Consider the following 13,322-nt stretch of genomic DNA (forward strand, 5'->3'; position numbering starts at 1 on the left):
ACTTTTTTTTTTTCTCAGGGCACCCCATAAATATTTGTTTAATCCGAGGCACCCCTACATTATAATTTTCACTCCCAGCACCTTATATTTATAGCATATCGTCGTTGTCGGGTGGAAACCTTGTATGTCCAAAACCGTTCGTTTTGTATTTATCGTCTATAAAATGTACTAAACTAGTGAAAACGGCAGATCTACAAGCACACAACGCCTCGCATCGCGAGGCGTTGTGTGCTTGTAGATCGGCTGTTTTCACTTGTTTTGTGCGACGGTCTTGTATGATGAAGCAGGGCTTTGCTTTACCAAAAGACGTACACTTTTGAAACTTGGAGATACGAGGTTTCTGCCCAACAGTGACGATATTTTTGTGATTATGTATGCAAGGAAAACATTTAGATAATAACCATTAATTGGTTAGAACTGACTGAAAATAACTTTTGTTCTTGTTCTTCACGTTTAAAATGATACTAAATATTTTTTCAAGTGTCCAAATAAATTCCAAATATAATCAAACTATCTCGCGGCACCCCTGGACTGCCGTCACGGCACCCCAGGGTGCCCCGTCACCCACTTTGAAAACCCCTGCTGTATAATACTAAACTCCTCACAAAAATACCCCTTCAATAATATCTACACTTTTAGCTGTGTTTTAGAGGTAACTGTACTATGTGGCTTCCTGGATTGTATGTTAGAAGACTGCTGATGATCAATCATCACACACCTTGAAATGATGGATTAAATAAACATGCTAAACAATTGTATTCTCCCATGCAGGCCTAACAGATTGCTGATCCTCCATGGGTTTCTGGACGAGAACGTTCATTTCTTCCACACCAACTTCCTGGTCTCACAACTGATACGAGCTGGAAAGCCTTACCAGCTGCAGGTAATGTTACGTTTGTTATGTTGCCTTACATCACTGGTTCTAAACCTTTTCTGGCCAAAAGCTTGTCGGCTGTTGGTACTAGTCATTTTGAAAGTTATTTTTGGCAGGCTTTTCTTCCTTATTTTCACTGTGTCTTTGTCCGGTCAGGGAATCGAACTGGGTACTCCAACTGTGTCAGCCATTATAGCCTATGTGTTACATGCCCTAAAATAAAACGCTATCAATACATTTAAAAACAATTATAATGGACAGGTATTGTTATTGTTTACCATCTTATACAAATACGTAATATCAAATACCTTAGTAGGAAAGCTGACAGGGAAATGATGTTGTGGACACATGGTGATATAATCCAGACCAGCAGAGGGTGCTGTCTGTCCAGAGTTCTGAACCGGTACTGACTATTGCCAACATTTTTAACTCAAAGTCTTTGTTTCTGGTGTGGGTGCCTGGAACAAAACATTTGGGGGGATCTTGACATGACAAAGTTTGAGAAACACTGATATAGGCCGATTCTACAAATGCATTTTAAATCCTAACAGTTTTCTGATAAAAACGTATGTTGCTATATCAGTGGTTCTCAAACCTTGTCATGTCAAGGACCCCCAAAATGTATTTGTATTTGGCCGCAGGCCCCCATCTCACAATGGTTTGTTCCAGGGCCCCCCAGAAGCAAAGATTTTATTTAAGCTCTTATTTAAGCTCTAAGCTAGATGCAGAATATCCATCCTGCATCTATTCTACGCTCGGCAGACAGCTACATGGGATTTTGACTCTTAACAGTTGGAGTCTAACTGTTGGCACTCCTGATCTTTCCTTCTCCAGATTTACCCCAACGAGAGACACAGCATCCGCTGCCCAGAGTCCGGGGAACACTATGAGATCTCCCTCCTTCACTTCCTGCAGCAGAACCTGTGATTTCTGCCACTCCACAGTCCACACCGATCAGACGCAAGCTCTCCTCTCTCTCTCTCTCTCTCTCTCTCTCTCTCCTCCTGCCCTCATTGATCTCTTCCACGCCTTCGTTTTCCTCCTCCTGTCTGTCCCTGTCGTCCGTCTCTCGTCCCCCATTGGCTGCCGCCGGTTCCTGTAATGTGATCGGGACATCCAAGTCCAACACGGCTGTCATTTGTCCTGTACGACTCAGACAGAAGCTGTTTCTGTAAACCCCACATTCAGGGGCGGATGAAAATACCAGACAACGTGGAAATCCTCCTCCGATCGTCGTCGGTAAGAACAACAACGGTGTGATCTCGCTGCAGTACATCCAAAGATCCTTGATATGCCAAGATAAGGGCCAGTATCAAAAGGTCTCCTGAGTGGGTGTGGTCATCCACTTCTCCATTGGAGTTAAAGAGACATAGCCTTCCTACTTCTGGTCTCCTATGCCCACGAGACACAGATATCAGGAAATCAGTCGAAGTTTGTTTGTCTTTGGTTTCTCCTGCTGTCTTTGGTATGGATGGTGTCTCGGACGCTGGGGTCGTTCCGGTTAACACCCACACCGTTTGGCACAGTGAGAGATTTAGATCGTACCGTACCGCTACGCCAAACCACACCCAGCCATGCTCACCACGACTAGAGACTTGCTTTGTTCAGTCAGTTCAAACGGAAAACACTGTGCGTAAAAGAACCTATATGGAAGGCCTTGTCCAAGGATCTGGGCAATGACGGTGGTGGTTTTTGTTTACATTTGGATTTTCATGTAATGTGTTGTTTTTCGTGGACCGACTCGATGCACAGCGGCAGTGCCTGATTTAAACGGAGGATAGCCTTCAGCGAATGAAAATCACAACGCGTGAGATGCTTGCTACTTTTTTACGCATAAAAGAGAATTATGTAAACATGCAATCACTTTACAGTTACTCTCTGCTTCCTCTTTGCTCTGATAGTTGATTTGTTACGATGACAAACAATATATTTTTCACGCGGTGTGCCATTGTGGTTGCAAAAATGGTTTAGAGAAAAGAAAACGGACCATCATGTGCTGCCTCAAATATTTTAAGTGTGTATTGTTGAGAAGAGAATATTTTTTATCGATTTCTTATTGTTTCACAAGTCTATAAATGTTGTATTTCTGAGCTCTTTCATCTCATGTGCATCTGAAGTGCTGAATTATTTAAACATCTTGCCACAATGTTTTTGTTTTGTTTTTTGCTGCCAATTTTGCATCAAGTTGACCTGTTGGGTCATTGTAACGGTATTAAGGTATTTGGTCCGAAATATTGTGATATTAGATTTTGCCCTATATGGCCCAGCTCTAGGTCATACAGTATACAATGGAAGCCACATTTGGCAGACTACAGTGCCTTGTAGAGGACATTGCAGACTTGCCCAAATGAAATGAATGAAAACCTATGTGACGATAAACAACTTCTTATGGGGCGCCCTCTGGTGGCTCAGCCAGTGCAGCGCGCCGTGGACCACATGCTTCTCGTGGGACGAGACGACCCGAGTTTGAATCCGACTCCCGTTGTCATGTCTCACGTGTCTCTCCTTTTCTGGCTTCAATTTCCTGTCTCTATAATGTATCTTGATAAAATAAAAAGGTCTAAAAAAATAAATCTATCCATTTTTAAAGTGTTTTATTAACTGCACCGTCTGTAGTATTGTCTGTCTTTACTAGGGTTGGGATCCGGGCGAATCGAATCCAATATAGAGTAACGGTAATCGGTTCCATCACATTTGGAATCGTTTCCAGAACTGGTTTTATCACATTGTTATAGCTGGTTATGTGGACTTCACGTCTGCTCTACAATTACAGTACCGGTGGTTCTCAAACTTTTACATTTCAAGGACCCCCATAACTGAGTGTACAAATGTAATGGGTCCATTTTGTTCCATTTTGTAACTTTAAGGTTCCATTTGGGTTAACAGGAACCGTTAAGGAATCGGAAACGTTAAAATGTGAACACAATTGCCCGGTTTTCAGGGAGGGAAGCAGGGCGTGGAGGGTGATATTGGTAATTGCATGTAATCCTACGTGCTGGGGCGGCACCTGGGCGGGAGGAGGTCCTACCGGTGGGGGTTCCTCACTGGCGGTTGATTCACAGGGTTCCCACGGTCATGAAATTCCTGGAAATATTTTGAAATTGGAAAAATATTTTTCCAGTACTGGAAAAGTCTTTGGTTATTGATTTTGTTAATACCTCTGAAATGACAAATTAAACATGGACCAAATTGTCAAATATTAGAGGCAGAAATTTTGAAAATAGCCGATCTACATGCTCACAACGCCTCGCAACGTGAGCATGTAGATCTGCTATTTTCACAATAGAACTGCGTTATACAAAATTCCTCAACTCTTGGTGCTCGTCAGGGGGCCGGGTCCCCAGTTAAAATATGATTATTTTGGGGGTCACGGCCTGAAAAGGTTGAGAACCACTGGCATCATACACTACCTGTCTTTGGGCATTGCACATAGGAGTAAGCGACCTGTTATTGAGCTGAATTATTGTTATATAGTCCTGGAAATTGGGTTAAATATTCTGGAAAAGTTTTGGAAATTAATTGGTAAAATGTGTGGGAACCCTGGATTCAGTTCTACCGGCCCACCCTAGTCTTTACCCGCATGGTTGGTTGCTAAATGGTAAGTACACTTGCATATAAGTGGTGCATTTATATAGCACCTTTCTCCAATTGCTCTACATTCACCCATTTCACACATGCATGCACAGCAGATGAAACCATGCATGGCACCAACCTGCTCACTGGGAGCAGTTAAAGGACTTCAGTGTCCTTGTTGCTCAAGGACAACCTTTTCAGGCCACAAAATAATCATATTTTAACTGGGGACCCCCAAAATAACCATATTTTAACTGGGACCCCCCCCCACCCTGATGAGCACTAAGAGTTGAGGCAATACAGTACGTTTTGTATAACACATCTACATGCATGCTCACGGCGTTGTGAGCATGTAGATCTGCTATTTTCACAATTTCTGCCTCTACTATTTGACAATTTGGCCAATGTTTAATTTGTCATTTTAGAGGTATTAAAAAGTCCTTAAATTGTCACTTTAGAAATTACCCTCTATCTATGCACTTAAACTTTATGTTGGTTTGTTTACTGTTGAGTGACAAAACAAAGTTGCACATTAAGTTTATCATCTGGAGACCCCCAAAATAATTTGGGGTCCCGACCCACAGGTTGAGAACCACTGCTCAAGGACACTAAGCCAGGGGAAGCCGGACATCTAACCGAGAAGGTGGGACCCTTCTGATTCCCTGGCGGCCACTCTTGAGGCGCTTGATGCCCCATGATGTGAGTTCAATTTATTTGATTCATTTATTTAATTTATTACATTTTTCCCTATGTGGCTGTGCTTTCTTGAGATTCGGCTGACTGTTCAGAACTGCCACTTGCCTGGCACGACCAAACGGACTGAAACAACTCTGGCATTTGATGATTTGGCTCTGGCATATTCGTCTGGTTTCCAGGCTAAGTGGCCACTTATATCTCCTCCACAAACAGTCCTAGTATTTGTTGACACTCTTTGACCAAGTAGCCTATAAATTAGCCTTCACTTTTCAACTTAAACTAAATGTAAACTGCAGCTGCTTTGTGGAAAAAATAGAATGTTTTTCAATGTTCTTTGTTGATGATATTTTAGAGAAGTTCATCCCTCAAAAATACTATAAACACTATCAATTACACCAGTGTTTCTCAACCACTGTGCCTGGGAACCTTTGGTGTGCCCCTGAGAAGGGTCAAGTGTGCTCCTTGAAACTGCTTGAAAGCCAGTATTTTATTTATCACCGCGAGGCGTTGTGTGCTTGTAGATCTGCTGTTTTCACTACTGTTGGGCGACGGCCTTGTATGATGAAGCAGGGCTTTACTTTGCGAAGAAACGTACAAATTTGAAACTTGGAGATATAAGGTTTCTTCCCGACAGTGGCGATCTTTACACCCCCGTGTTATGTTGGTGTGCCCATGGATTCTTGGGACATGAAAAGTGTGCCCATGCAGAAAAAAGGTTGAGAAACACTGAATTACACACCGAAGCGTTCAATTCAAATTATTGGCTCAGGAATGCGACAAAATCAGAATCTCCATGAACTCCAGGCTTCATGGGGTGTGTAATTGATAGACAATAAGTAGTTTTATCAGTGAATTACTCATTCTGTCACAGACCTTATAATCTGGAAAGCCCTTTGGGATGATAAGCATTGGAAAACTGGTGGGGGCGGGGGATTCAGGGGCGTCACAAGGGGGGGGGGGAATTGAGTTACTAGGGCCCAAGGTGGAGGGACCTGGAATTATTTTAGACTTTAGCAATTGAAAAATAGCAGATATACAAGCTCACAGCTTGTAGATCTGCTATTTTTGAAAATTCGTGAAAATGTGTGCAAATCTTTGAATGTGTCTATTTTTTTAAGCGAACATTTGTAACTGACATTTTGCTTCTGGGGCCTGGGGGGTCCCTGGAACTAAATATTTTGAGATCCCTGGCCAAATACATATCATTTTGCGGGTCCTTTGGGGACCCGTTGGTACAAACTGTCACCCTGCCTATATATCATCCACAAGATTAGTCTCTCATTACTTATTTGTTACATGCATGCAATGGTATGTGATGATTTATTTCCACAAATACATAAAGTATCCCCCTTTATGGAAGGGTTTACAATACATATTATGAATGGGTTTAGCTTCTATGGTGTGAAACAAATACTGTAATATAGGCCTAGTTGTTTCTTGACTATGATCAACCCATGACTACCGCCACTAGGGGTAGCTGTTGTACTCTTTACAACTGAAGCTTGGACCAAATGATACATTGCATAGTAGTGTCTCAAAGATTTGCAAGATTTCTTTATTTTTAACATTCAAATATAATATATAAAAACAACTGTACAGTAGTCTTGGTCTGAATATAAGTCGAAGCTTGTAAATATAAAACAATGACAATAATTACACAAAAAAACAAAACATGTCAAATCATTTAGAAGTGCTACATAGCCCTTATAAAGGGAATTCTGTTCCAGCAGTTAGTAAGACTGAATTATTACACTGAGACAGTGAGGTAAAACATATAGCATAGCATATAAATAGTGATCATTTCAGCTTAGATCACTGATATTTACGCATATCACAGTTAGCAATATGATTCCTTATGCAACTCTCTGACTGTAGCATGCATTTAGAGTTTGTTGCTGTTCATATTTTACTCATTTGAGTACAAATATTTGCCTTTAATCAGTGGTGGACAGTAAGTAGGCCCACATTTACTTGAGTAGCCTACTGTATCAAGTAAATGTCTTGAGTATTTGTTACTCAAGTCCGTTTGACTAAGACTAGAGGGTTTAAGTTGTTAACTCCGTAAAATGGCAGATCTACGAGCTTACAACACATCTGCTTTGTAAGCTTGTAGTGTGGCCCCCAGGGGGTCCCCAGCATCCTTATTGTGGTGAAGGCTTTAGCTGAAAATAACAGATTATTGGTGTGTGCTGGCGGCCGGTATGATCTTCAGAGTGGTGGTTCTGAGGGGGTTGTTGCGTGCCGTCATGGTTTTCCAGAACATGGTCTGCTGTGCTCTGGCCCGCTTGTGTCTTCTGGGGTACCTGCCGTTCAGGTTGGACTCCCCACAGCTGCTGAACCACCAACCACCTGCAAAACAAAACAATATTTAACATTCAACACGTACAAGATCCAACCAACGGCAGCATCTTTGAATGATATTTAGGCGTTTAAATTTGATTCTTTTCTTAGAGATTATTCCATCCATTTTTGGTTAATTGAATAATGGAGAAGGGAGCTTCTCAAAAGTCTGCATGGAAATACCGTAAAGGTATTTTTTTAGAAACAAATCGATTAATCAGATTAACCACAAAGTCCATATTATACTTCGTCATTCAACGGTGTCATGCTAAAATACATATTGTGATTCACCCCCATAAATTATTTGATTAAAATCAATTATTGTTTATAATCAATTAAATAGATTTAGTTCGACCAATATTGTTCCACCCTTACTGTAGAATGTCAGTAAAAGGTTTAAATCCCTCAACCAAACAATAACGCACTACTGTTGTGTGACGACTAGACCATGTTGGTCGGTTTGTTTCTCTCACCTGAGAGGAGTTTGGCACAGTTGCTGTTGTCGCTGAGGTCGTTGTCCCTGTCCGACGTGGAGAAGGGACGTCCCAAGGCTCCGACTGCCTCCAGAGACTCCGGAGAGGATTCCCCGTGCAGCAGGTGCAGGGCATAGTTGTGTTTGGCTCCGTCCATGCTGAAGTGGTACTGAGCCTGCTGCTTCTCTCCTGTCCAGTCGGTGAGCTCTACCTGCAGCGTGTACTGGCCCTGTTTGGACAGGGAGTGCATGTGGTCCAGGCCCAGCCAGAACTCACCTGCAAGGGGGAAGAGAGAAGCATCCAGGTCAGTCACATCATCATGTGGAACAGCAGGCACGTGCACACATAGACATCAAAGGAGGCTTGAGCCCCTGCCCTTTTATCTGTCTGTAAAATCTGTCTTTTATCTGTCCAGACCATAAATGCTGTTTTTACTATGGTGAAAGAAATGCAAATGCTCTCTTTCCATGCCATGCCTGAAGGCAGCATTGTTCAGTGACTTATCAGCTGTTTAATAAACTGAAAATACATTTTCAGATGGTCACACAAATGTATCTCTAAACGTGGTTTACTTCAGTAAAAAGTCTTCTTCCACCACCAGTTATAGAATGGATGTAGACTCACCATCCAGGCTGCCGAAGCCTTTCTGATACTGGTGCCACAGCTGGTTAAAGTTCTGCGATCCATCCTGACGTTTCTGAATGACGGTCCAGCCACCTTCTGTAGGCGAGAAAAGCAAGAGGAGAAATACCAGGTCAGATGTGTTCCACTTTTTTTCATATTCCTGTCCAACGCATGAATAGAATCTTGATGCCGCAGTTGGCAATATTTCAGTTATAATGGAGAATAACACATTTTAGCTCTGAGACAAAGAGTGTATATTGTGTGTGTGTGTGTGTGTGTGTGTTGGACTCACCAGCGGTCATCTCACAGAGGACAGGGAAGGGATGGGAGTGGAGAGGTTGGATGGTGTACACACCACTGGCTCTCTGCCCTCGCTCAAACAGCTCCTGACAGTCTCTGGCCAGACCTGGCACGACAAAACGGAGGACAAAGAGATGTCAGAACGGCTGGCAAATTGTTCTCGTTTGAATGCCAAATGAATGCTTCCCTCCCTCAAACACGGGCCACTTGTGTTCGTTTAGCCGGATGCAACACGGTGGACTTGAGCCCACAAACCTCCACGGTGGTGGCAGATACTTTACCACTGTGCCACCCGAGCGCCCTACATTTGGGATTTTATGTCCCATTCTTAAAGATCAAGTTCCATGGTTCCAAGATTTTTTTCTTTTGTTACACAAATCTTCATCTGTCTCAGAATCTTTTCAGAAAGGTTGTCTGTGGCCAAATAGGCCTACCATACATATCAATTTGCGGGTCCTTGACATGAAAATGTTTGAGCACGTGTTGGTGTGTTGGGCTTATGTCCTAATTTTTCTGAACTTTGAAGTGACTTTTAGCCACACTGCCAGCAAGTTAACTATTGTAAATTCAGGAGCAAAGGTCTCGCTTTCTTCTTTCTGCTTACAGTGCAGAATGGAGTGACCTCACATAACAGGGGACAATGTGCTAATGCTTGTAAATGACTAAACTGCCCCTTATATGATCAGAAAATGTTTTTGTGTGTTATCTTTCTTAACCACATGTTATAAGTTATATTATTATAGTTATGATATCTGCCACGTAGAGTATGAAGCTTGGGTGTTGTTGGTATAGTTGGTTATTTGTTTGTGTTCAACATGTACGATATCTGACAGCATCAGTAATAATAGCCATCCATAGCTTTCAAGTAGTGTGGTTGACAAAACACACTCCACCCCATGTGTGGTACCGCTGCTGCTGGTAATAAAGGTTTTACTACTAACAACACTTCCAAACACTGGACAGCTGGAACCGTTTAGTGTCCAGAAAACATAGTGTTTAGCCTGGGGGGGGGGGGGGGGGGGGGGAGGGCTTGGAGGTAAACTAGGGGAAAGGTTGTTTGCTACTTTAGGGGTGGACTTTTAAAAACCTAGTTGACCCGAGTCCCCCATGGCTCTGTACGGGATAGATAGACTCCCGCATTCTCGGGTGATGAAGAAGACAATAAGCCTCTCCTCCGACCTACTTGCTTACTAGGCCCACTTAGGGGTGGGCGATACTGGCAAAAAGCATTATCACGATATGCTTCATGCAGTATCACGATACACGATATTATCACGATACTGTTTTATGCGAGTTTTTAGGTTTATTATGATTATTAGACCCACACAGATATTCTATAGATAATCTATTCATTTTTATGCTGCAGATAGAAAGATAGATAGCCTAATCTATGATTTTTTAATGATAACATTCAGATTTTTGATTAAACAATTATCATTTTTTACCTCAAAATATTTACTAGTTGGTGTGATGATGGTTCAGGTCATTCAAATGGGTCCCAGAAATGTTTTATGGGTTCCCTTAAAATGTTTTTTTGAGTGTTGTGAGCTTGTAGATCGGCTATTTTCAAAACAATTTGGCGGGACCTCTCTGGGGGTCTCGACCCACAGGTTGACAACAACCCATGCCTTACCATTGAAACTTCAGGGAAAACAAATTACCTTATGACCAACCAAAGTCAGGAGGTTTGTTATGATACAAGCTTTCTTTTTAGAGAATTACTCACTCATTATCATCCTAGCTTTTAGCTTTTCTACTAACAATAATGGCATGGTTTTATAACTAAGCCAATTATGTAATAGACGCAAAATAGACGCTACGATTTCACCGCGAGACGCGACGACACACGCATGCATCAATGGTGAAAACATAACAAACAAAGCACTTTACAAATCGCAGCAAAAAGCTACTTGTTTGTAGTTAATAAAAACAGAAGCATGGATTTACAAGGTGATCTAAATCATCTCATCAATACTGCCAGAGTGGAGACTCCAGCACAGCTTTGCAAGCAGTGAGATGGCTGATAGCGATAGCAGGACGGATAAGTACAGTAGTTTGCGTCCTGTTAGTTTAATGCATCCATTATGAAAAATATGCTCCAAAGAATGCAGGCCAAGCTGCATCCCTGCTTTACAAAGTCCCGTGAAAGTGAAACTAAATCGTGGGCCAGTGTGCCGTGCTGCTCGGTGCTCCTCAGCTCCTGCACACAACTCAGTCAGTGCTGTAGACACTCTGTAGCCTGTCTGCGTGCTGCCCGGGGGAGGGGCCGTGAAAGCAGGGGACAGATCCCCAAGCTATACGACACGTTGAGCCGCGACACGTTATAGCTTGTAGATCTGTTCTTTTTGGCGAATTACACCACCGTACTATAGAAGTATAAATTAAGCAATCGAGCTGCGACTCATGGAACGTGCACTCGCTGTATATCCAGATTCCAGAGCCTTTTCTAAATGACTGTTTGTATCACGAGAGAAACGATATTCTGAAATGGCCTATCGTGGCAAAGCTGTATCGCCGAGACGATAATTATCGTCATATCGCACACCCCTAGGCCCACTCCCTCTTGTTTCCCTCTTTAGCGAATATCTTCCCCAGAAATACCCATGATTTCTTTGGCTTAATGTTTCGCCTCAGAATAAAGTGGTTAAGGACTAGTGCTGCTGTATGACTGAGAAAATTAAGGCTTCACTCAACAGCTTTTGTTTATTGATATATTTTAGTTTGACCGGCTAATGTTTTGGTGGTTTCAAGGTAAAAGCATCACTTGTTGAAGGCATGAAATATTTGATCTCACCTGGCTTTGGCTCGTTGTGTTCCGTGATGTTTTCCCTCAGCGCAGCCTCCTCATCTCTGTGTTGGTGGTGTCTCGCGTTCCTCTGCACCTCCACCTGAAAAGCAACACAACGTCCACACGTTGTAAAAAGTCCATCCCCAGTAGATAATGTAGTTGAATGATTCACTACCATACAGTATGCCTGTGTGTGTGTGTGTGTGTGTGTGTGTGTGAGGTGTGTGTGTACCTTGCTCTGCAGTGTCTGTAGGTGCAGGTTGTTTTTCTCCAGCTTGTCTTGTTGCTGCCTGATCTTCTCCGCCAGCTCATCGATCTGTTTCTTGTGAGCTTCCAGGATCCTCTGCAGACAGACAAACCACACGGAAAACTTCATGAGCTTCAAAGCGTCAGGTGTCACTTCATCAACCTATAACTGCATCACGTAGCTAGCCTTCCTTCCCTACACCCATACGACCCCCTCTCACACAGTGGCTGCCAAGTCCGGTTCATGGCTACAGTAGTAAGACTGCTTAATCTAATGTACAATACAATACAATAGGAACTGAAGATCATGGGGAGATTCCTCTGCATTCTAGTAATCAGTTTGATATCAGTGGATAGTTGATTCTGATTGGAATCAACTATCCATGTAGCTGGTGGATAAAACAGTTCTTTCCTTCACGTTTTATTGATAAATCAAACATGCATGGTACTGTACCTAACCATCATTTCAGTCAAGTCAAAAGGGTAAAACACAAAAAGCTTGAAAGCTTATTTCCATGGTGATCCTTTGAGTGCAAACCGAACACATTTTAATAGGTGTAATAAGGTCTCTCCTCCGCTCTGGGCCACTTGATTTCAAACATACTATCACTCAACATCCACACAGACATCTCCTCTCTTACCTGGATGAAGGAGCCGCTGTCATTGCTCTCGGCCTCTCGCTCCCTCTGCGCCGCTCCGTTGATCCTCTCCTCCAGCCCGTCCATCCTGGACATGACTGCCTCCCTGTCGGCCTTGGCCTCCTCCATGGAGGACCTCACCTCGCTGGCCAGTGCCTCCGCCCTCCTCTCCGTGTCCTCCGCCTTGGCCAGAGTCTCCTCTCCTTCCTGGCGGGGGACCAGCTTGGCCAGCGTGCCGTTGAGCAGCTGCAGCTGAGCGTTGAAGTCCCTCATCTGCGCCTTGTTCTTGTTGACGTGCTCCCTCAGCCCCTGGCCCAGCTGCAGCATGCCGTGGGCCACCACGTTCACGTCGTCCCAGGACGCAAACCTCTCCCTGCCCCCCGCCGCCCCCGGGGACGACGACGACGCTTTCCTCTCCCCCATGGGCAAGCTGCTCCCTACGTGAACCACGGCGGTGACGGTGAGTACGACTGCAACGAGCGAAGGCATCATCTTCTCTGTTGGCTGTGTGTGTGGACTGGTGTGTCAGGTTAGAGATAGTGTTGGTGTTTGAGTTGGGTGCTGTCTGTGGAGGTTGTTTATATAGGCTGCCTGTCCCCACGCTGCTGGGGGATGAGAGCGCCGCGATTGGCTGCTGTTTGAAAGGGGTGGTGGGGGGGGGGGGGGGTAGTGGAACTGCTATGACGCAATGTGAGCTGTCTGAGTTTACTGAGTAAACGGAGTGATCACTGAATGATTTCTGAGTGATTTTGGCTTGAATGTGGATTGGA

General features: G+C 43.6%; 2 protein-coding genes across 2 annotated transcripts in view; one reads left to right on the forward strand and one right to left on the reverse strand.

Moving 5' to 3' along the window:
- The window catches only part of LOC308282803 (dipeptidyl peptidase 9-like), a 31,002-nt gene extending 27,597 nt beyond the window's left edge, over positions 1-3,405 (forward strand). The window contains exons 20-21 of the mRNA XM_080723190.1: positions 772-883; positions 1,709-3,405. Of these exons, the coding sequence (XP_080579316.1) occupies positions 772-883; positions 1,709-1,801 (205 nt within the window). The 3' untranslated portion in view covers positions 1,802-3,405. The remainder of the gene's footprint in view (positions 1-771; positions 884-1,708) is intronic.
- A 3,265-nt stretch (positions 3,406-6,670) lies between these two features.
- On the reverse strand, positions 6,671-13,091 carry LOC308292524 (angiopoietin-related protein 4-like). Its single transcript, XM_080734879.1, has 7 exons — positions 12,556-13,091; positions 11,901-12,011; positions 11,675-11,768; positions 8,873-8,986; positions 8,581-8,676; positions 7,957-8,232; positions 6,671-7,492 (listed from the first exon to the last, which is right to left on the reverse strand). Exons 1-7 carry the CDS (start codon positions 13,042-13,044, stop codon positions 7,320-7,322), a joined length of 1,353 nt encoding a protein of 450 aa, XP_080591005.1. The 5' UTR covers positions 13,045-13,091; the 3' UTR covers positions 6,671-7,319.
- Positions 13,092-13,322: the final 231 nt, after the last annotated feature.

The sequence above is a fragment of the Nannobrachium achirus genome (assembly GCF_963921795.1).
Source record: "Nannobrachium achirus genome assembly, chromosome: 1".
Taxonomy (NCBI): domain Eukaryota; kingdom Metazoa; phylum Chordata; class Actinopteri; order Myctophiformes; family Myctophidae; genus Nannobrachium; species Nannobrachium achirus.

Bases quoted from the DNA above. Each gene is read 5' to 3' on its own strand.
- LOC308292524 (XM_080734879.1), bottom strand. From the start codon at position 13,044: ATGATGCCTTCGCTCGTTGCAGTCGTACTCACCGTCACCGCCGTGGTT. The intron at 8,233-8,580 runs GTGAGTCTACAT...TCCCCCTTGCAG, and splicing joins AGGCTTCGGCAGCCTGGATG to GTGAGTTCTGGCTGGGCCTG. The intron at 7,493-7,956 runs GTGAGAGAAACA...TTTGTTTTGCAG, and splicing joins CTGTGCCAAACTCCTCTCAG to GTGGTTGGTGGTTCAGCAGC.